Source organism: Salvia splendens, chromosome 1 (assembly GCF_004379255.2).
Source record: "Salvia splendens isolate huo1 chromosome 1, SspV2, whole genome shotgun sequence".
NCBI lineage: Eukaryota > Viridiplantae > Streptophyta > Magnoliopsida > Lamiales > Lamiaceae > Salvia > Salvia splendens.
The window spans coordinates 13649627-13673088 of NC_056032.1; the positions used below are offsets into that span (position 1 = coordinate 13649627).

Below are 23462 nucleotides of genomic sequence, written 5' to 3' on the forward strand. Positions count from 1 at the left end.
GTGTCTCATCATTTGGTATACACAATCTCCCTTCAAAAGTGAGGGCATTATCCGCTTCTTCGCGGTAACTCTCTTCTTTCCCAGTCCTCACTTTTAGGCGAATTCTCTCTAAGGCCTCATCTTGTCTTTGAGCATCAATGATTCTGGCCCTTAAATCTGGTTCTATCACCAAGGTGGCAATTCTGTTGTCCACCGTCTCCGGTGCTCTTACTATTTCCAGTCGCATCCTGGCGAACTCGCGGATAAGCTCTTTATTTTGTGTGAGAAAGGTGGCCAGGTGGGGCGCAGTCTTTCTGCTCAAGGCGTCTGCTACCACGTTCGCCTTTCTTGGGTGATAATTTATACCACAGTCATAGTCCTTGACTAATTCCAGCCATCTGCGTTGTCGCATGTTTAGATCCTTTTGTTCAAAGAAGTATTTGAGACTCTTGTGATCTGTGAAGATCTCACATCGAACTCCATAGAGGTGATGTCTCCAAATTTTCAAAGCACGTACCACTGCCGCCAATTCCAAGTCGTGCGTCGGGTAGTTTAACTCGTGCGGCCTCAACTGGGTTGATGCATAAGCGATCACCTTGCCATTCTGCATCAGCAAACACCCGAGTCTGACCTTGGATGCATATGTATACACTACATAGTCGATCCATGGTTCAGGCACGACTAGAACTGGTGCGGTGGTCAACTTTTCCTTTTGCAGCTGGAAGCTTGCTTCGCACTCTAGCGTCCAATTGACCTTAATTCCTTTCTGGAGTTGTTGAGTCATTGGCCTTGCTATTTTGGAGAATCCTTCAATAAATCTTTGGTAGTATCCGGCCAATCCTAGGAAACTCTGAATTTCGTTGGCGATTGACAATGTTGCACTGCTTCCACTTTAGCAGGATCTACTTGGATTCCTTCCGTTGTCACTATGTGTCCAAGGAGGTTCACTTCGTTAAGCCAGAACTCACATTTGCTAAACTTAGCATAGAGCTTTTCAGCTCTTAACGTCTCCAAGGTGGCCCTCAATTGCTTCTCGTGTTCCTTCTCATTCTTCGAGTAAATGAGCACGTCATCTATAAAGACTAGGACGAACTTGTCTAGATATGGGTAGAACACGCGGTTCATTAGGTCCATTAACACAACTGGGGCTTTTGTAAGCCCAAAAGGCATTACAGTAAATTCGTAATGGCCATATCTGGTGTGAAATCCAGTCTTAGGTGTATCTCCTGTTGAACTCTCAGCTGATGATAACCCGATCTCAAGCCCATCTTCGAGAACACACCAGCTCCTTGCAGCTGGTCAAAGAGGTCGTTGATCCTCGGTAAAGGGTACTTGTTCTTGAGAGTTAACTTGTTCAACTCTCGATAGGTTATACACATCCTCAGTGTGCCATCCTTCTTCTTCACGAATATCTCTGGTGCGCCCCATGGCGATACACTGGGTCGGATGAAACCCGAGTCTAGCAGTTCTTGTAACTGTATCTTGAGTTCTTCCAACTCCTTTGGTGCCATTCTATAAGATGCCTTTGATACTGGAGCTGATCCTGGTTCCAGATCGATGGTGAACTCCAGTTGCCTGTCTGGCGGTAGTCTTGGTAGTGCTTCGGGAAAGACATCGAGAAATTCTCATACTACTGCTACGTTCTCAATCTTCATGTCCTCCTTCTCTTCTCCATTCAGATAAACGAGGTACGTAGGGCATCCTTTCTTCATCATGGTGGTTGCTTGTAGGGCAGAGATAATAGACTTCCGTCGTCTCATAGAGATCCCATGGAAAATCACGGGTTCCATCCCGGGGTACTGTAAAGCTATCTATCTCTCCTTACAACGGATGGTAGCGTAGTTCTCGGCTAACCAATCCATTCCTAATATGATGTTGACGCTCCACATCTACATCACATGTAAGTGAGCCACTAAGTTCAGATTTCCCATAGTAAATTCTACATTCGAGCATGTTCGTGAGATGTCTATAAGACCTCCTAAGGGTGAGGGCACCCTCATCTTATGTTCAATCTCATCCGTGGGCAAGTTCAAAGTATCCACACAAGGTGCTTATATGAAAGAGTGCGATGCACCAGTATCAAACAAAATGGTGATAGGTACGTAGAGGAGAGTTCCCATACAAAATGGTGATAGGTACGTAGAGGAGAGTTCCCATACCTGCAAAATTGCCTTGCTCCTGATTCCCCTGCTCAGTCTTAGGCTGCCTCTGCCGCAGTGCGAAGGCTCTTGACTGAGTGGGGAGTCTCGGGCGTAGCTGCCGCTGAGGCTGTGGTGCTGGGAGTGCCGCATTCTCTCTCTTCTGCTCGGCTTGGAGTGCCTGTAGTTGCGGACGCTGTCGTTGATAGTTCTGCCTGCCTCCCGTTCCAGCCTCTTTGCCTGGGTAGCTCCTAGAAAAGTGTCCGCTTCGGCCATAGTTGAAGTATTTATCGGTCCCGGCCTTGCACTCTCCGTGATGGTTCCTTGAGCACTTTGCACAGTGAGGGGCCTAGGGTCGGCGCTCCACAGCTTGGGTCGGGGCAGTCTGGCGCCCATTGTTCTGTGGTGGCCTTGGAGTGAACTGTGGCTTCCTAGCTTCAGTCGGGACACGGTCTCCTTCCCACTTCCTCTTTTCTCGAGGATTCTACTGCTGTTGCGGCGGAGGTGCAGTAGTGACAGGTACAGTCGGCCTTTCCTTAGGCATAGCTGCCTCAATGTCAAGAGCTCGGCCCAGTGATTCAGTGTAGGACAAACCTCCATGGCTAGCCAATGTCTTTCTTATCTCGTGCCTCAGACCGGCACAAAACTTTTCTGCCATCTTCTCATCAGTGTCCACTTGGTCGGGCGCATAGCGAGACATGTCACAAAACATCCGATCATACTCGGTCACAGACATCCTTCCTTGCTTCAGATTGTAAAATTCTATTTCATTTGCTTTACGGTAGCTCTTAGGAATGTATTTGTCATATAGCCCATTCTTGAACTCTTCCCATGTTAGGAGTGCCAATTGTTCGGGGGACATGGTCTTCCTCCTCGCTTCCCACCAGAAATCGGCGGATCCAACCAACTGAAAGGTTACACAGGTGAGACGCTCCCTGTCGTTGCACTGTAAGAAGTTGAAAATGCGCTCTATAGCGAACACCCAGTTTTCGGTCGTAGCTGGGTCTCCTAGGCAGTTGAATACAGGAGGGTTCTGTTTGAGGAATAATTCTTCCACTCGTCGCTCATGTAGTGGAGGAGGCGGTGGTGGAGGAGTTGGTTGTGGTGGTCTTTCTCCTCCGGCCCTGTTCCCCAGGGGAGCATTTTACGGTACGTATGCATACCTCCTCGGTCTTCCAGCGTGTCTCCTGGGCGGCATTCTGCTTACAAGATAAAGTTAGTGACAATTATCCATACTCTTCATAATGTCACGTCTGTGTATCTTTAGGATTCATTTCATGCATCATCCACATTCTTATATATGTATACGTAGAGGTAAACGAGTAGAGAGTCATAAATTTGCGCAACGTCACTTGTATTCATTAGGATAGGGAAAATTGCCTCTAGAGAGGGCTTAACATTCGTTACATGTGAAGGCGAAAAGTGAATTCCTACATAGTTCATTACACAAGGGAAAGGAAAGTGAATGCTAGTCTACTACATCCGCATAGCTACGACCCGTCTGACAGATCCTACTCGGGGTCTCTGCTGATCCACACCGGGTCACCATAACTCGTCCCCTGGTGAGGCATCTCAATCGGTGACAATAGCTCCTCCGCGTACTTGGGTGTGACAGTAGGCTGTGGAAGCTCTGGGGTCATCTCCGGCGCCACTGGGATGTGAGGCTTGGCGACGAAGTCCCTATCCACGTGCTCCGCATAGAGGTACAACCCCTTGTAGAAAACCATGTCTACAGGGCGGAGGGACTGCTGTATCTCCTCGTGAAAGGGCTCCACTGAAGGTGGGGGTATCTTGGGTGGAGGCCCGACAGGCTGTGGGGGAACGAACTCCATCACTAGGTCTGCGAGGCCGCCTATCTGTGGCTCCTCTCTGTCGGAGTCGTCGTCTCTCATCATCTCCTCCTCTGGATCCTCCTCGTAATCCCCCTCATTCCCGGAACCCTCCTCATCTGGGTCCTCATCCTCGTCTCTGTCTCCCGTGCCGCTCTCCATCGGCTCGGGCTCGTAGCTAGAGTCGGACGTATCCTCTATCTCCACTCTGCCTCCCTGGTGAACGGGAGCTCGGGACGACTGTCCCTCCTCAAAGATCCCGTCGGCGGCCCGCATGACCGAAGAAGAATTGATTACCACACCACCCGATGATAAAGCATTACAGGGAATTCTAGATGAGGCATATGATGAACCCTAAGAGAAAGGAGAAGAGTTCATCAAGCGTAGTGTGGAATTCGACAATACACCATTCTATATCTAGTCAAGAAAAATGCATGTGCTTGGTGAGAAGGTGGAAGGCTCTACAACTGCGGTAGAAAGAGAAAATGCACCGGCAGAGAGACCACCTCCAGTGATCGACAAGTCTGATGGGTGTTGCTACGAAGAAAGTGAACCAGAGCTGAAGGAGGGAAGGCCAAAAAGAAAGGCTGCTTGGTTTACCTACTGGGTGCAGCTACGACCATGGTTGGAGCCGCTTAAGGCAGAGAAGCCTCCTAACCCTAGATTACGTCCTAAGGAGAATAAAAAGTTCAGGGGACGTACAAGAATCACAAGAAAAAGCGGGTAGACACGTTGGTGATGTGTCTCCAGGAAAATTGGTGGATAGAAAGAAGAAAAGTTAATTCAGGATCTCCAAGTGATAACCATTCCCATAGAAGTTTGCCGACGTCTGAACTGATCAAGTTAAAAAAGAACTCGGATCCACTTGATCCAGTCAATTGCAAGAGTGGCAACGGGAACTAGAGGATGGATGACTGTGAGAAGACAAGGAAGCTTCTAACTCATGAGTACAGAGGTACAAAGATGATGAACTGGGCAGAGAGTACTACTTCTCAAGTTTTGGTGGAAATCGAAGCAGGTCAAATTCAGAAGAGCAAGTGTAAACTTGCAACTCAACCGATCCACCACATCTTTAGGGCTACAAAGTTTCAGGAAGTATCATGCCTTATAACTTTTTCTTTGTCAATCCATCTAAAAAGAATGCGAAATAAATCAGCAGTATATGCAGGAGGAGAAATCCCACTACGCATATTCAGCCTGATCAAGTGAATAAATGGTTGCAAGACAATTCTCGGAATGCGTACTTAGCTCAATGCACATGTGCGAGCAAAGAACTTGATCAAGTTAATTCCGAAAATTTGCCTACAACCTTAAATAAAGTTTTTATTTACTTCTCGTTTTATTTAGAGTTCGAAAATAACAAAATATTTTCAAAATCTGTGGACGTACCTGGTAGGGATTTAAATTCAACTGTATCTTGAAGATTTTCTACCAAATTGTTTCACAAAACTTTTCAATTTTACCTTATTTTTTAGCACGATTTTAGCAAATAAGTGAAAAAGAGAGTTATTGTGCGGCTTTTGCCTTTTAACCGGGAGAAGCTAAAAAGGAAAAAAATAAATGGAATATTATAAATCCTCAAATTTTGAATTTTGGCGCAGGAAGGCGAACAAGCGCTGACGTCATGGAGATCGTTTCACCTTCACCCGTTGATATCTAAACGTACTTCCTCCCGTCTTTTCATATCTCAGCCAAAATTTAGACTGCCTATTCTCAAAGGAAAAAAAACTTTGAACCCTAATCCTTTCACTCTCAACTTTCGGCAAAGTACATTTTCAGCCAAAAATGGACAAACCCTCTACCTCCGGTCTACCACAAAAACCTTCCGCCGGACGTCGAGTTCGGTTGATCCCTGCAACTCCCCGACCAGAGGGCACAACACCTCCAACTGCGCAACCAGTGACGATTCCGAATGTGGGTACATCGCAGCCACCAGAGACGTCCGCCGGCAACTTGTATTCCGACATCATCAAAGAGGCAATGGCCAAATTAAAGTGTTTCGGAACCACTGCAGAAGAGACAAGCTCTAGTGAAAGTTCGAGCAAAGCTACAACCCAATCGAGCACCAAGACTAGCCCAACATCATCGTCCTCACTCATATTCAGCACAGACGACGAAAGAAAGGCGGAGGAAAGCCAGGGGATGAAGAGAACCGGTCGGACATTTGAAGAAATTGTGTCCGAAGTGATTAGGGAGATGCACGAAGCTGAAGAGAGGGAGGAGGAAAAATCAAAAGGAAAGCAAGAAGCTGGGGAACCACTGCTAGTTCCTGCAGAAGCTGCCAACATGGAACCCCAAGAGAATCCCATTAGAGAGATTCGCGACCTGACAGAGACAGATGATGAGGGGGTAGCTGCGTCTGATGACTGGAGGAGTCAAATGGAGAACACAATGAATTTACTGATGGCAGAGAATGCGGAACAGAATGCAATTCTGAAGGCCCAAAGAGGGCAAATGACCAAGATGGTCAATGTGGTGGATAGAGTAATCTCCTGGATGGACAGGGAGACTCAATCATCCAACCAACCCTCACCAGCGGTCTCAGCAGCAGGACGGTATGTATCCGGACGCGGATGGTTGATCGAGTCCATGTTGGGTCGGTAATCCCCGAACGCCAAATAGGGACGACCCATATTCCTCTGAATAGAGGAATGACCCCGATATTAGGGTGTATGTTGCCACGACGGGGATGTCGGCGCCCACGATTGGGATGTAGGGGGAGTGGGGCTCGATCTCCACTGCTGGGTAGGAGGATAGTTGTCGTAGCCCGAGTCTCCGGTGTCGGGGGAATCACTATCTCCACCGTGCATATTAACTGAAAATTAGAGTGAAATATAGAGAGTGAAAAATGGATAGAGTGTGAAATTGAGGGTGAAAATGAAGTGGGAGGGAGTATTTATTAAAAACAACCGGAAAAAAAAAATCGAAGTGTCCACCGCCGCGACTCCCCGTCGTGGCCCTCCTCACCAGCCTCAGGCAAGCCGACTAGTCGGGTGCCTCCTGTCCGCCGCCCACCGCCGTTTTTCAAGTGGCCCTCACTATAGGGAGGCACGGCACATCCGACCGCCGTGTCCTCCCTATTGTGGACACCCTAAGATATATAGATGAATAATGAGTGACGAATAATAAAAGGGTGGTGATAATAACTCCCTATGTCCTACTAAACGTAAAACACTTGTTTTTCTGCACGAAATTTTATGTAGTGAGATTTTTTTAGTCAAGTAAAAAAATGATAAAGTAAGAGAGAGAAAAATATAGTAAATGATTATATTTCCATTTTAACGGGAAGTAATAAATAAGGATACTTCTTTTTATTGCAAATTGTGTGCGAAATAAAAAAAAATAAAGTGTGTATAAGTTAAAACTAAATGCTTGTGTATATTTGATAAAATGAGAAGTATTTTCCACAAAATTTTATACAAGTGTTACTCCCTCCGTTTTTTAAAAATAACAACTATTTTCATTCCTTAAAAATAGAAACTTTAGAATCTTTCTATTTTAGGACATGGATCTCATAATCCACTAACTCTACTTTCACTACTTTTTCTCTTCCTCTCTTTTACTTTACCCATTTTTCTTTTTCTCTCTCTTACTTTACCAATTCTTCTCACTTACATTAACAATTGTGCATTAAAACCAGTGTCGTTTCAAATGTTTCTATTTTATTAATACGGAGGGATTATTTTTAAGTTTAAATAATAACATGATAAAGTAAGAGAGAGAAAAGATAGAAAATATTTTGTTTCTATTTTAATGGAAAGTAATAAATAAGGAGATTTTTTAATGGTAAGAAGTTAAAAGTAAAAGCTTGAGTAAAGACGAGAACCAGTTAAGTTTAAATAATAACCTGATAAAGTAAGAAAGAGAAAAGATAAAAAATATATTGTTTCTATTTTTTGAATATGGATTGGGTATTTTTTAAGTTTAAATAATATGATAAAGTAAGAGAGAGGAAAGATAGAATATATTTTGTTTCTATTTTAATAGAAAGTAATAAATAAGGAGATTTTTTTAATTGTAAGAAATTAAAAGTAAAAGCCTGAGTAAAGAGGAGAACCAGAAATTGAAGCATAAAATATGGCCTAAAGAGCCTAGACTTCTCAAATGGTAGACTACATAGTCAGCCACTTAGGCTGAAGGAGAATTATATAATACAACGCATGAAAGTAGTAGTATATACTCTCTCCGTCCGATGTTACTCGCACTTTTCATTTTAAGTCGTAAATTTAGGATTGTTTTTAAGTGTAATTAAATTAGAATTTTAAGTGTAATGAGACATCACTTAATAAAGGAACTCTAATCTAACAAATTAATTAAATACTATAATTCTAACTTAAACTAGAAATAATGTAAGTAGTTTGTGACGAGCCGAAATGGAATAGTGCAAGTAACATGGGACGGAGGGAGTATATAGTAAGAGTTACGAAAGTTGGGGGTTCCATGGGACCCTCAGTCCCCAACGTAGGTTCGCCAATGGATACTTATATTGATTTGAAGCTTTAAAATTCGATCGATCATTTTTCTTTTGTTTTGTTAGTGGAGAATATCTTATTTAGATATTTTTGTTAATTATAAATATTTTATATTAATATAAATATAATAATTATATAGTATTAATAAAATATCTTGAAAGTAAATCTTTTGAACATAAATTATTGGAACAAAGTTGCAATTACTACAAGAAAAATAATATATAATAACCGAATAATTGGTAAAATATTTGCAAATCTTATTAGAAAAAATATAATAATGAATATAAAGTATTCAAGGAAATATATATTAATTTTCAAATAGAAAAGAAACAATATAATAAATATAAATAAATATTGAAAGTTTCGTATTCAAACAAAATACTACTTTCTCTGTCCTAAGGAAGATGACCCACTTTCCTTACAAAACAAATAGTAATATTAATAACTTCATATAGAATATAACTAAAAAATAATGAAATAAAACAAAAATACAACAACAAAAACTTGAAAGTAGCCGCTGGGATATCGAACTTGAGTGAGTAAGAAGAACAAGAGGTATTTTACGACTAGACCAATAGAGTTTTCCTTATAAAGGCTCGACAACATAATAATAAAGATCTCAAATTTTGGGGGTACGTACTAGATACGTCACTCGTAACCATATGGTTGATGGAGGAATTTCTGTCATGAATAAGGGCTTCAACCTATTTGAGCTTTTCAATTAATGGTCAACATTCCTACTCTCTCCGTCGAGTTCAGCACAGATTTTAAAAAATATTTATGAAAGAACGTGGGTGAAAAAATATAGTTGAATATAAGACCTTTTATATATTGATTTATAATAAAATGTGAGTGAAATGTGAGATCTACCAAAACCATTTACAGTAAAAGTGAACCGAAACTCCTAATAGGTAGACGAACTAAAATGATAAACTGGGCCTCTGTAAATGGAGGGAGTGTTATTTTTATAATAATAACAATAAATAAAGTTTTATTTGGTTGTAATCATTATATGGAAGTTTGGAATAAAGAAATGGGGCATGTAAAAGTTATAACGCTCGCTTGCTTTTTATATTTTAAGATTATGCAATACTATTTCATGAAAGTGGTATAATAAATATCTTCTAAAATAACTCTATTAGTTGGCATGTCTAAATGGATGTGAATCATTTATGTTTCCATTTGTCAAAGATTAATTGGTTGGGTACATCATCTCGTAATACCACCTTGGTATAGAAGGTCCACTTAATATTTTCTTGAAGAGATAGTTACAAATGCACCCTAAAGATTGTGATATGACATTGATTTTTTTCAGTTTGAGAAAAAACTACACATACCAAATGATATTATAAGTTGGTATGTTTGATAAATATTCTCTCTATTTTTTTAATTGGGTCATTTCTTTTTAACATAGAGATTAAGAAAGAAATGTTTAGTGTGTTAAATGGAGGAAAAATAAAGTAATAGATGAAGAAAGAATACAGTAAGAGAAAATATTACTCTTTGCAATAAATAGAAATAACTCAATTATCTTGAAATTTTTTGAAATGGAAAAATGACTCATTAATAAATAATTTTTTAACAAGTGGAACTATTCCAACTATATATGGAAAACTAATGGATGCAAATTTAGGTTTGAAAGGAGATAAAGTAATAAGGGTATAAATGGAGCAATTATTCATTTCCAATTTTATTATTTAAGATACATTAAATCCTAACAGTTGAACATAGTGTAAATTTGGTAAATTCATACCATGCATTTCAAAAATGTAAACTTGTAAGCATAATACGAATTTGTTGATTCATACTCTTCTTACTAGACTCTGCGTGCGGTCGACCTCGTCGTTGTGTGCACTTATGCATGCTTGGTATGAATTCATCCAATCCATTCTAGGCCTACCTAAACTGCACTTGCACAGGGCAAGTGTGGTCAGTCATAGTTTGATATGAATGTTGAGTACAAACCCATCCCATGTCGGGAGTCTGAGTGAAGTTGGAAGATGTATATAATTCATGTCCAACCCAATCAATTTAAGGCCTGTTGGGCTGACTCCAAAAATAAATCCGTGCGGGCTTGATCGAAAGTGGACAGTATAAAATGTCTGTTGCAATCGATAATCCAAACAATGAATTTGGTGAATTCATAGTCAACGCGAGCCTCGATCTGTAGTCGGAGGGTTGGAGGACGCGGCGGCTTAGCCGGTGATCTAGTGGTGCCGGGCGAGAAGTTTGGAGGGTGATGAGTGAAGGACGGCGGCAAGAGATGGGAGATGGATGGAGAGAAATTAATTGAGGAGTGGGCTGGTATTGGACTTGTTGGGCCGACTCCAATTAAATTAGAAACGAGGGCTGATTTAACTTAAGTAGTGGGGCTGCCCAATGCTCTAGTTAAATGATCAATTATTATTGGGCTGAAAATAAGTGCTAGAGGCTTGGACTAGAATTAAATTAGGATTGAGCTTTGGAAGCTTAATTAATTAATTCGCTAAGTCTGAAGACCGAAAATTTTCGAAGTTTCGAGAACGCGAAAGGCCAACCGGCTTTGAAAAAAAAAATCCATCTTCGGTTTAAGTTAAGTAGGTAATTAAACTCCATGGTTGACTAAGACCAAGAAGATGTAGAGACCATTTAATTTTTCCGTTCTTAAAACATACTTCCTCCGTCCTAGATGTCACATTTTTCCAGTTTATCCCAAAAATGAAGTCACATTTCTTTTTTTAAAAAGTTATTTCTAACATTAATATAAATATATTATATTCTCTTTATACTTAACACATAAAACAATATCTTCTAAAATCTTGTACCACAATCCAAGTGTGTTATCTATTATGGGAAGTACCATGTCGGTGGGAAACGTGTCCAGCGGGTCATGCTTGGGGTCGTTTGTTTGTGCTCCGCTGTCGGAGAGGGAGGGAGTAACTTTTTCTACTTCTGAGATCTTAAAGGTGCAAATCTAATTTTGCAGAGACTAGTTATGAAGCTCACTCTTAAAGCTTTTCAAATCAACATAGGTTACATGCTATTGAAATTAAGTTGAAGAAAGAACTTTTATTTTTATACTATCCTAGTACTAGTAAAAATCGCAATATTACGATTTGAAAAATATCCCAGCCCAGATGTTTAGCACTATTTGGTTTTAGAGAGAGAGGATGTTTATTGTTTAATTCGGATTCTTGATTTGCTTCTTGTTTTTAGCAATCTTTGTTTTTTGAGAGGGGTGTTTATTTATGCTTTGCAGCGAGAATTGCAAAATGCTTGTGTCATAATGAACTCAGTAGACTGTAAAAAGTTCTATTTACAGTTCTTGATGTTCATGGTGTAACATATAAAATTGAAGAACATAGTTAGAGGAGAAAGATGTGTAATTGATATGGAATTAATTTGTAATACATTATCCTAGAATAGGTTGATCTCTTACCTAAAATACATTGTATTCTCTCTTATCTTTGTTTTTTTTGAGAGGGGTGTTTATTTTATGCTTTGCAGCGAGAATTGCAAAATGCTTGTGTCATAATGAACTCAGTGGACTGTAAAAAGTTCTATTTACAGTTCTTGATGTTCAGGGTGTCAAACATATAAAATTGAAGAACATAATTAAAGGAGAAAGATGTGTAATTGATATGGAATTAATTTGTAATACATTATCCTAGAATAGGTTGATCTCTTACCTAAAATACATTGTATTCTCTCCTACATAAGGAGGAAGAACCGAGACCATACATACATATTGAAATAATAGAACCATCTTTTCCATGAGTCATAATCGCCTAACTCTTGATTACCATAGTTAAGATGGTATCAGAGCAGGTTTTATCGGGCTTGAGACTCAGAAAAATATCATCATAGTCTCGAGTACCTTTCCCGACCCTTTGAAACCTGCAAAAACAACGAAAAAAAATGTCAGATTCAGAATCTGATAATCCTCCAAAAACCAACCCAGCCGTAACTCTCTCAGTCGAACAATTCGCTGAGTTCATGAGACTAAGCATGTCTCAGAAACACAAAAACCAACCGCCTTCATCCGTTGAATCACTAGGCGAGGTGCGCCTAGCAGAGAAGCTCAATAGAGACAACTATCCGTTATGGGCAAAACTAATGAACTGAGGGATCCGAGGGAAGGGTCTGGCATCTCACATAAATGGAGTTACAGATCCCCCCCTCCGACGGACCCCAACTATAATCGGTGGCAGCAGCGGGATGATTGCTGCTTCAACTGGATCATAAACAATATCGACGCCAGCCTCGTCAACGAGGTATCCCAATACGAAACGGCATATGACTTGTGGGACAGTCTAGCCACGACATATGGAAGTGGCGCCGATCAATTTCAGATTTCGGACCTGCATAAACAAGCGTATACTATCAAACAAGGAGAATCATCACTAAAGAGTCTATGGCAGAAGCTTCAAGATCTCTGGATATCAATTGATACCAGGGATTCCAATCCAATGGACACTCCGTCAAGCATCGAAAAGTACAACCAGATCACGCAACGACACCGATTGTACCAGTTCGTGTGGGCACTAGACAACCTCAAATACAACAAGATCAAAAGAGAAATCCTAAACATGGATCCAATTCCAACAGCAAGAAAGACATATGGATTAGTCAGAAGAGAATCAGTAAACGAGAAATTGCTCAATCCAGAAGCCAAAGAATCTGGAATTAGAGTAGGTCTCGCGGTCATCGATCGAAATCGAGCACCCGCGTCACAACTATCACAACACCACCAATACCAGTCAAGAATCCCTAACTACTAGAAGGAAGATGACAAGAGCAAGCTAGTATGCAGTCATTGCGGGGGAAAGAAACACACCAAAGAAACCTGTTTTCACATCCATGGGTTCCCGGAATGGTGGGAAGAGATGAAGAAGGCAAGGCAAGCTCGGAATGCAGGCCGGACCGGCGGAGGCAGAGGAGGAGTGAGAGCCTCAGCAGCTATTGCGCACGACCCCGCCTCCTACGCCGAGAATCCGACGGGTGGCAGCAGAGGCAGTAGCGTCACCGGCAACAATGGCGAAATCAGAACCGAGGAGAAGCCCTCAATTGCATTCGCATCCATAGCAAGAACATGGTCAGAAGGTAATCAATCGAAGATTGGAGAGCTAGCCGGTGACCTCACCGGCGGTATCGTGGGGAAAGAAGCCGGAGGAGTGGCTAGGGTTCCCACAGGCAGGTGGGGCGAGGCGGCTAGGGTTTCACACTCCAACCCTAAATACTCCTCACTTTCAGATATCCGAAAAAACACCCCCACAAACCTAAAAAACCGAAACCAACCCCTCCCAGAAACCTATCCTCAATCTCCACCCCATAATTCCCCGAAATCCCAGATTAACCCCCAGCCGAAAAAAACTCTTCGATCTCAACCCCAAATTTTTCAGATTATGTAGTTATACCCCCACCGATAAAGAAAACCCAAAAACTCACCCCAAAAGTCCACACCTCGTAAAAATGACCCCCCAATTGCAAAAACCTTGCAAATTGTACCCCAATCTTCGAAGATCATTGCAGTCGTACCTTGTAAAAACTCCTTCGAAGCACTGGCATATTCCTCCATATCCATGTCTGGTCCAAAAGATACCCACTAGATTTTTTACTGTGGGGTTACTGATACGATCTCATTTGAAGCCTCAAACTTTGTCTCGATTGCCAAATCCAAAAAATCCTACGTCCAAACTGCCAGTGGGGACCTAGCAAAAGTTATGAGGGTAGGCACAATAAATATTTCGCCGACTCTATGCCTCTCTAATTGTCTTTTTGTCCCATCTTTATCTCATAAGTTATTATCTATTAGACACGTGACTAGAGAGCTGAATTGCAAATTACTAATGCAACCTCGATTTTGCATGTTACAGGATATCAAGACGGGGATGATAGTTGGGCGTGGCACTAAGCGAAGCGGCCTGTACTATGTGGACGAGATAGCCCAACAGAGTGCTGCAATGATGCTGACTCTCGGACCGACAGACAGACAGACAGACTTGACTTTGGCATCGTCGGTTAGGGCACCCATCTTTGGGATATTTTCGTCTTCTTTTTCCTAAATTAGCTAGATCATTGAACTCTTTTCATTGTGAAACTTGTGTGTTGGCCAAAAACCATAGACATTCTTTCAAGTTAAACAATACGAGAGTAAAATCTCCTTTTACTTTAGTTCATTATGATATCTGGGGTCCCGCACCTATCACTGGGGGCAAGATTTTCGCTATTTTGTGCTTTTTATTGATGACTATTCCCGCATGACCTGGATCTATTTTGTGAAAAATAAAAATGATGTGTTTGATAAGGTTGTAGATTTTTATAACCTTATTCAAACCCAGTATAAGTGCACCATCCAGACACTTCGGTCGGACAATGGGGGGGGGGGAATTTTTCAATAATAAGATGCAAGAGTTCTTTAGGGTAAATGGACTAGTCCATCAAACCTCGTGTGCATACAATCCGGAGCAAAATGGGGTAGCTGAAAGGAAAAACTGTTACATCCTAGAAATTACCCGAGCCCTCTTAATTGACTCCAAAATAACAAAATCTTTTTGGCCAGAGGCTATAGCTACCGCTGTCTACCTCATAAATCGTTTACCTACCGGTATACTAAACTTCAAAACTCCCTTAGATACCTTTTCCCAACACTTCGACATCCCATCATCACTATCCCTTGAACCTAAAGTTTTCGGCTGCTCGGTCTTTGTCCATAACCCTAAACATGAACGTTCCAAATTTGATCCATGCGCCCTCAGATGTGTCTTTCTTGGCTATGGAAAAAATAAAAAAGGATACCGATGCTATGACCCAAAAACCCGTAAGATACACACGACCATGAATTGTGATTTTGTGGAAGGGGAATACTTCTCTGCCCAATCTAGTGGTCAGGGGGAGACACAACCTTTAGACAGTAGTCCAAACAATGACCTCCTAGATTGGCTACCAGATATTCAACACCACAACTTAGGGGGAGAACAAACAGGGGAACCACAGACAGGGGGAGAGCCACTGCCAAGTCCTGTCACAGACGTTGGTCCACCTGAGGAAGTTAGCAACACCGCCGGGCCGTCAAATACGGTAATACAGAACGACGAGCAAGGTGAAACTAACCAGCCGTCGAACCCGTCTTCGATTCCTGAGGTAACCAATTCAGTTCGTGATAATATACCTTCGGATGGTACTAACCTTGATAGGGACAATAATGAGGAATGTGGAACTAGTGAAAGAAGTGAAGACCCATACGAGTTGCCCCCGAGAAGAACAAGAGGAGTACTTCCTCGGCGATACTCACCAGACTAGAAAGGGAGAAAAGCAAAATACGCAGTATCCAATATTGCGCAAATCCACCTATCAGAAATGGCCTGGGCCTTCGAAATTGCTCTATATGAGGAAGAAGACATTCCACAAACGTTTGAGGAGGCAAGTAAACATAAGCACTGGAGAGAAGCCATGAAGAAAGAGATAGATGCCCTAGTAAAGAATGGCACATGGGAGAAATGTACGTTGCCAAAAGGAAAGAAGCCAGTCGGATGTCGCTGGATATTTACCATAAAAAGAAGAGCAGATGGGTCAATCGAGAGATACAAGGTGAGACTCGTGGCGAAAGGCTACACCCAAGTCTATGGGGTTAATTATGAAGAGACATTCTCCCCTGTGGCTAAAATGGAGACTGTGCGAACACTGCTATCTGTAGCGGCATGTAAAGACTGGAATCTACACCAGTTCGATGTAACTAACGCCTTCCTCCATGGAGAGCTAGAAGAGATCAAGGAAGTATACATGGAGGTCCCACTAGAATTTTCTGGAGAATTTGGAGACGGAGAAGTATGTCGACTACGGAAAACCTTGTACGGGTTGAAGCAGTCTCCACGAGTCTGGTTCGGCAGGTTCTGCTAAGCTATGCTCAATCACGGATTTCAACAAAGCCAGTCTGATCACGCACTCTTCACAAAAAAGAGGGAAAACAAGGTAACTTGCCTGATTATCTACGTTGATGCTATGATTATCACTGGAGATGACGTAGAGGAAATCCAGAGGTTGAAGGAAAATATGTTCAAAGAGTTCGCGATAAAAGATCTCGGAGCACTGAAATACTTCTTGGGGATAGAAGTGTTACGATCCAAGCACGGAATATTCCTAAGGCAGAAAAAATATGTTCTAGATCTGTTGACTGAAACAGGTCTTCTTGAATGTAAGCCCGCAGACACTCCAATGGTTCCTAACCATGGTTTGAAGATAGAGGAAGGAGCAGAGCTCGCAGACAGAGAAAGGTACCAACGGCTTGTCGGAAAACTCATATATCTCTCACACACTAGACCCGACATTGCATACGCCGTGGACATTGTAAGTCAGTTCTTGCACCTACCTCAAGCTAATCATATGGAAGCTGCATTGAGGATCGTGCGTTATTTAAAAGGAACTATAGGATATGGGGTTTTCCTAGCTAAGAGAGAAAACTTGGAGATTGATGGATACACCGATGCCGACTGGGCAAGCAACCCAGTGGATAGAAAATCTACGGGTGCTACTTTACTTTCATAGGGGGAAACTTGGTGACATGGAGGAGCAAGAAACAAAAGGTTGTAGCGTTGTCTAGTGCCGAAGCTGAGTTCCGTGGAATGAAGAGTGGACTCATGGAAATCCTTTGGCTAAGGAGGTTGCTCACAGAAATTAGCTTTCCACCTACTCGAAAGAGTCAGTTGTTCTGTGACAACAAGACCGCCATTAGCATATCAGAAAACCCAGTGCAACACGACAGAACAAAGCACGTGGAAGTAGATCGACACTTCATCAAAGAAAAACTAGATGGTGGTATTATCGAGTTTCCGTTTGTCCGTTCTGAAGAACAACTCGCGGACATACTAACCAAAGCAGTTCTACCAAAGGTCTTCAAGGAAATATTGGCCAAGTTAAGCATTGGAGATACCATTGCTCAACTTGAGGGGGAGTGTCAAACATACCAAATTGAAGAACATAATTAGAGGAAAAAGATGTGTAATTGATATGGAATTAATTTGTAATATATTATCCTAGAATAGGTTGATCTCTTACCTAAAATACATTGTATTCTCTCCTACATAAGAGCATCCACAACCGTGCTCTTGCCAGCGGCACGGTTGTGGGCCCGGGCGGTACTATTCATGCCTGCTCTCTGGCAAGAGCACAACACTCACAGCTGTGCTCTTCCGCAAGGACGAGCACAATTAATTTAAAATTCAATTAAACAATAACATTTCCATAATACTAAAATTCATTAAAAAACCACAATAAATATTATAAATTACAAATAAAATAAAAAAGACATAATTAAAATCCTAAAAATTAAAAATTACATAATTAAAATATTAAATTTTAAAAATTACATAATTAAACTCCTAAAAATTAAAAATTACATAATTAAAATCCTAAAAATTGAGATTGAGAGAGTTGTTTAGTATAGTGTCATTTTTTGTGTTTGAAATGAGAGTATTTATAGATGAAAGTATTAATTTTGGGGTAAAAATAATGAAAAAAATAAATTAAAAGTGTGGAAAAAAATGGATATATTTTATTAGGAAGTGAGACAATATTTTTTTTATTAATTTCGAATTTTTCAGATTTTTTCGATTTTTTTAAAAAAATAAATAAAAAATGATAAATCAACGGGCCAATCGGAAGCTGCCACGTCGACGCGCTGTGCTCTTGCCGCTGGCACGGACGTGCTCTATGCATAGAGCAGCGCCCTGCCAGCGGCAAGAGCGCAATGGTGGCGGAGCGCGTCCTTGCCAGCGGCAAGGACGGACGGTGAGCTGCTGCTCACCGTTGGGAATGCTCTAAGATGGAAGAACCGAGACCATACATACACATTGAAATAATAGAACCATCTTCTCCATGAGTCATAATCGCCTAACTCTTACCATCGTTAAGACATGGAATATCACCCAGATTGTTGTAAAAGATCATTTTCTAACCTCTGTCTTTCCTTTTTTTATGCAACTACATCTTGTTTTTTATTTGTGAACTTGTGGAAATAGGGCCCTTACCCTAATCCATTTATGGAATTTGCTTATTATGTAACTCTTCTCTTGCACCATTCCATTTGTGGCATTAACCATAATATGAACGTAAGAGGGGCAGGAAAATTCATGATGTAGACAATATTGCCTTTTTTGTATATGCTAGTTGAATCATAACCATGAAAGATATCTATCTCATGTGTGGGGGACATATTTGTTTGTGTTTTATTTTTATCACGAAGACAGGAACTAGGGACATAGATAAGATTAGGGTGAGTAAATTGAAAATATCTCTAGTAGATGGAGAGAATTTATGACTGCGTCTTGTTTCAATTCCAACAAGGTTTACTAATTACTACTCAGTAACAACATTGGTTGGGAGCATGCTTGGCCTTAAATATGGTGGTTGATTTTTTTCATCTCATTTTCTTGAATCTTGATGAATCCAGGACATCTCCAAACATGTCCTAACCATCACCCCATTTGTGTTTTTTAATCCGACCGTGGCTGGAACGACGTTAATCGCGCCTGCTGAGGAGGAACGACGTTAGACGCCATTTTAAGGTATCTACAATGAACAAACATCCTATTTTATTCATGTGTAAAACTGTTGCCCTAAAATGCTGCTTGCCCCAACTATAGGACATAAAAAAAAAGCTGCTGTGGTATATTTGTTCTTCCAATTGAGAAAAAAAATAAAAAAATTGGTACTATTAGTCATAAATAGGGTTAGTTGAAGTGAGACCCCTCCATTTTTGATGAAGCTCATCAACGGCAAAGTAAATGCTTTAAACTCTGCCAATCTGTAAAAAAACATTCAACTCATTTCTGCTGCAGATGAGAAATAGTTGAGGGCATAATAGCTGAAAGTTGGAGCCTTTCCAACACACATCTACCTTCTGCTTAGAAATTTAAGTCTATTTTCATTTTCTCTTTGACTATAAATGTAACGGTGTGTGTGGATTTATTGGCTGCAAAATCATACCAACACCTGCTCTTTTGATTAGCAACTATAGGCATTGATGAGAGGACTACTGCAGTTATATACTATATGTCTCTTGCTCGAAACCGGGCTGTCAAGAGCCGGACCTAAAAAACCTGGAAAATAAACGAGATGGGTAGACGGGGCTAGAGAGATTTATGTACATGTAACCTACACTACACATAGTGAAAGTTAATAGAGAGGGTTTTGTTTTGTGTAGCTGTAATACACATTTCTGATGGCAGTTAGCTCTTTTTAATGGCAATTTAATTACTTCTTCGAAAAGTATATGTTGCCAACAATTGCAGCCTTGAATTAATGAAGCCTAAGACACACTATGGTTGCAAATATTTACTCTAATTTTCAATCTGCCAGCAAACTTCTTGTGATGTTTTCACCTATATATAATTAATACATTCCTCTCCTGCTTGGGATTTTAATCCCTCATTTCCTACCCCACCACTCTCCTCTTTATTGCAATTCATTTCTCCCTCTCTGTCTCTCTCAATTGCATTTGCATTTCATTACACTCCACTTCTGTTAGTAATAACTTATAGTAGTAGTAGTAGTCATTAAAGCAAACCTGTCCTGTGTTTCCTCCAACTTGTTCTATAAATAGCCCAAACCATCCATGAAAGTCACATCACAAAATCAAGGTTAATCCAATTTTGGAGCAAATTCTTGTAATCCTGTTCCATTAGAATGAGCTACAAAGACTCGAGCCCGAAGCTGGAGCTGAAACTCAACTTGTCCCCGACCCGGAGGCAAGTGGGGTCCCCCCACGAGTCGGTTTCCCCACAGAGCTCATGCGTATCCCGGGAGATGAGCCCGGATGGGGAGTCGAGCAGCCCCGAGAGCAGCAGCAACATGATGGTGGTGGGGTGCCCACGCTGCTTGATGTATGTGATGCTGCTTGAAGATGATCCCAAATGCCCCAAATGCAAGAGCACTGTTTTGCTTGACTTCATGCATGAAGACAAGGCCAGAGAGTTCAAGAAGTGATTAGCTTTTATTGCTGCATCTTTCGATTCCATTTTCTGTTTTTCTTTTGTTTTGTTTCAATCTTTTATGCTATTTTGTTCCGTTTCTACAGTGCTTGGATTTTTGTCAAGAAACAATTTCTCAAACTGCGTTGAATGTGATGTGGTGCAGTTGCAACGAACATCGTAGGCTATAATTGTAAGGCATAAATATATTTATGTGAGTGTGATTTAAAGTTGCTATTTTCACATGCTTCTTGGAAGCAAGCAAATATAGCCTATTAAATAAAATATTAAATGAAGTTGCTAGACTATAATCAAGATTTTTATTGAATCTGGGTGCCATATTTACCGTTGGACATTATACGGAGTAATTGTTTATTAAAGAAAAGTAGATTCAATAAATCGAGGAGATTAATGTAGGCTGCTAATAAAATTCAATGGGGGTGGCATCATCTATCTTGTTTTATTTGTATCTACAACTAGTATATTTATTTGCAATATTTAAGAAAAACCATAAATTCGCACATAGTGTATACGTTGGAATTTGATCACGATATTATTTGGAGTTTATTGATACGGAGTCACTTATATAGATAGCTCCATAGTAAAAAATTTCCGAAGACTTCTAGTTTAAAACTAAAAAATACTATTATACTACAAGATAAAAACTTAAATAAGCTTTCTCTCACCGACTTCAAAAAAGAGTTCAAATATGTTATTCTTATAAATAAAAGTGACTGTTATTATAAATTAAAATGATTATTATTTTTATGAATAAGTCATTCGTAATAAATAACTAGTGATTAAAAATTATGGTTTTTCTATAAATTACTATTGTTTTAAAATAATTGGTTAAAGAGATAATGGATCAGACCGAATTTAGTCTGCGCACTGTCACATTAGTGGACCTCACATTGTATGATATGATTTGAAAAGAAATGGCAATGCCATGTCAGCATATATTTCATACTAATATCATAGATCTTGCATAATGACATGGCGGCAAAAGTCTTATCCTATATATTGGTTCCAGTCACCTAACAAATCAATGAGGCTATACAACCAACAAATCAATGAGGCTATACAACCTGGCTCCAAAATTTTAATGATATTTATGATTCTTGTTGTTAATTGTTTTTTCTAGAAAAAAATTACTCCAATAGTCCCCATTAAATGTCCCAAATTTCTTTATTTAAATTATTCCCAATAAATATTCTATTTTTATTTTACCTTTTTTAATAGTGGACACTACATTTTGCTGACTTATTTTTACTCATATTTTATTATAAAATTAATATATAAAAATAGAACACATATTACTAACCTTTTCTATCCACTTTTACTAATAAAGTCAAACAATTTATTAAAAAACACAGATCAAATATGGTACATTTAATTGGAAACAGAGAGAGTAAATTAGAAACACTATTAACCAACATACTACAATTCAAGTACTTCCTTAGTCCACCATTTATAAAATCATTTTGTCATTTTGAGTTGTCCAGCATTTATAGAACCATATAATTTATTCCACTTTATGTATATGGACCTCACATTCCACCAACTTTTTTATACTCATGATCTAATATAAAACTAATACTCCCTCCGTCCCTCTGTAGCTGAGTCATTTCCTATTTGGTAAAAAAAATACCAACTTTTCTTCTCTCTTACTTTACTTTCTCTTACTTTATTCTCTCTTCATCTTTCTACATTTTTCCTTTCCTACTTTATTCTTCCATCACTTAAAGCACTTTTAACACAATGAAAGAGCAGGTTTGTGTCAGGTGTCGTGTCGAGCACATGATGTATCCTACTGATCAGGATGGAACCCCAGCTATGCCTGAACCTGGTATCAATAATTCCTCAACCCACTTCTACTGACTAGTATAGTGGACGTAAGGGTCAAATCCCACAGAGATGAATGCGCTTTGGGAATTGTGGTGATATTCTGGAGTGGTTTGGTTAGCTACCACGCTTTGGGTTGAGACTTATCTAGGCTGGAATTTAAGATGGTACTCTACTGACTAGAAGGTGTGAAAGATGTTTGACAGGCATTTGTGTACGTGAGAGTGGGGAACATGATGTTTAGGAATATGTGGAAGGTACGAGTTTACTATAAAAGGCTAAACGGAATATCAGAGGGAAAAGGTAGTTAGGTGACTAGGCCTACAGATCTGAAAAGTAACAGCTGAAAAGTAAAGGAAAAAAGTAAAAAGTGGTTAAAAAGCAAAAGTGATCCCAAAGTTGGATGGAGATGTTATCTTCTTCAACATGAATTAAATCAGATCAGCGAATCCAGAATTATCACCATAGAAACACAGATTAACAACTTCATGAACACAGATCTACAATTAAAACTCAAATCAAAAGATGAAATACCGAAACTGCAACTAAACTTACTGGGTGACATGCAAGGTGACAGAAATGAAAACATGCGATTCAACACTGGAAATTACCGTAACGATTAGATCTAAGCTATCTAGGCAGAAAAGAACGAAATCAAACAAGAACCGATGCACAAAAACAACTTCATATCATAGAAACGTTGGATCACAACTAAGACTTCAAAGTAAGCAAGTATTGAAAGTGCAACAAATCCAACGTAAGAAAACAAAGTGAGATTAACTAAGAAAGCAATAAAGATTGTTTTGCCACTCCGGGCGATGAAACTGTTAACACTACGAAGCGTGCTGACTGGAACGAGAGAATGGAACTCCGGTGAACTGATGATCTTCAAGTGACCATGGATGTGGCGAGGAACGAAAATATGAAAGATAATGCTGAAGGATTGATCTACCGAAGAGAGATTGCTAACTAAGTGTAGGAGTTGATGAACTAATTGATGATGATTCTCTCTCCAAGTAGCTTCCTTTTATAGGGAGGCATCCCTTGATTTTTAGGGTAGACTTCAAACATGAAATTACTCTATTGCCCCCTTGCTTGCGGCTAATCTTCCCAGCTATCCTTCTTCTCCATCTCGAGCCTTTTTAGCATGCATACTGGTCAGGATAGCAACATCCTGACGCCCTTTTCACCGGAATTCTCCTAACATTCCCATACTGGCTAGAACACTTCCCTGCACACTTTAGCAAATGTTTTGCA

The 23462-nt window shown here is 40.2% G+C and overlaps 1 protein-coding gene across 1 annotated transcript; it reads right to left on the reverse strand.

Annotated features, from left to right (window-relative positions):
• Positions 1–1148: 1148 nt before the first annotated feature.
• Positions 1149–2513, reverse strand: LOC121799637. Its single transcript, XM_042199099.1, has 3 exons — positions 2139–2513; positions 1805–1868; positions 1149–1579 (listed from the first exon to the last, which is right to left on the reverse strand). Exons 1-3 carry the CDS (start codon positions 2511–2513, stop codon positions 1149–1151), a joined length of 870 nt encoding a protein of 289 aa, XP_042055033.1.
• Between the last annotated feature and the right edge of the window lie 20949 nt (positions 2514–23462).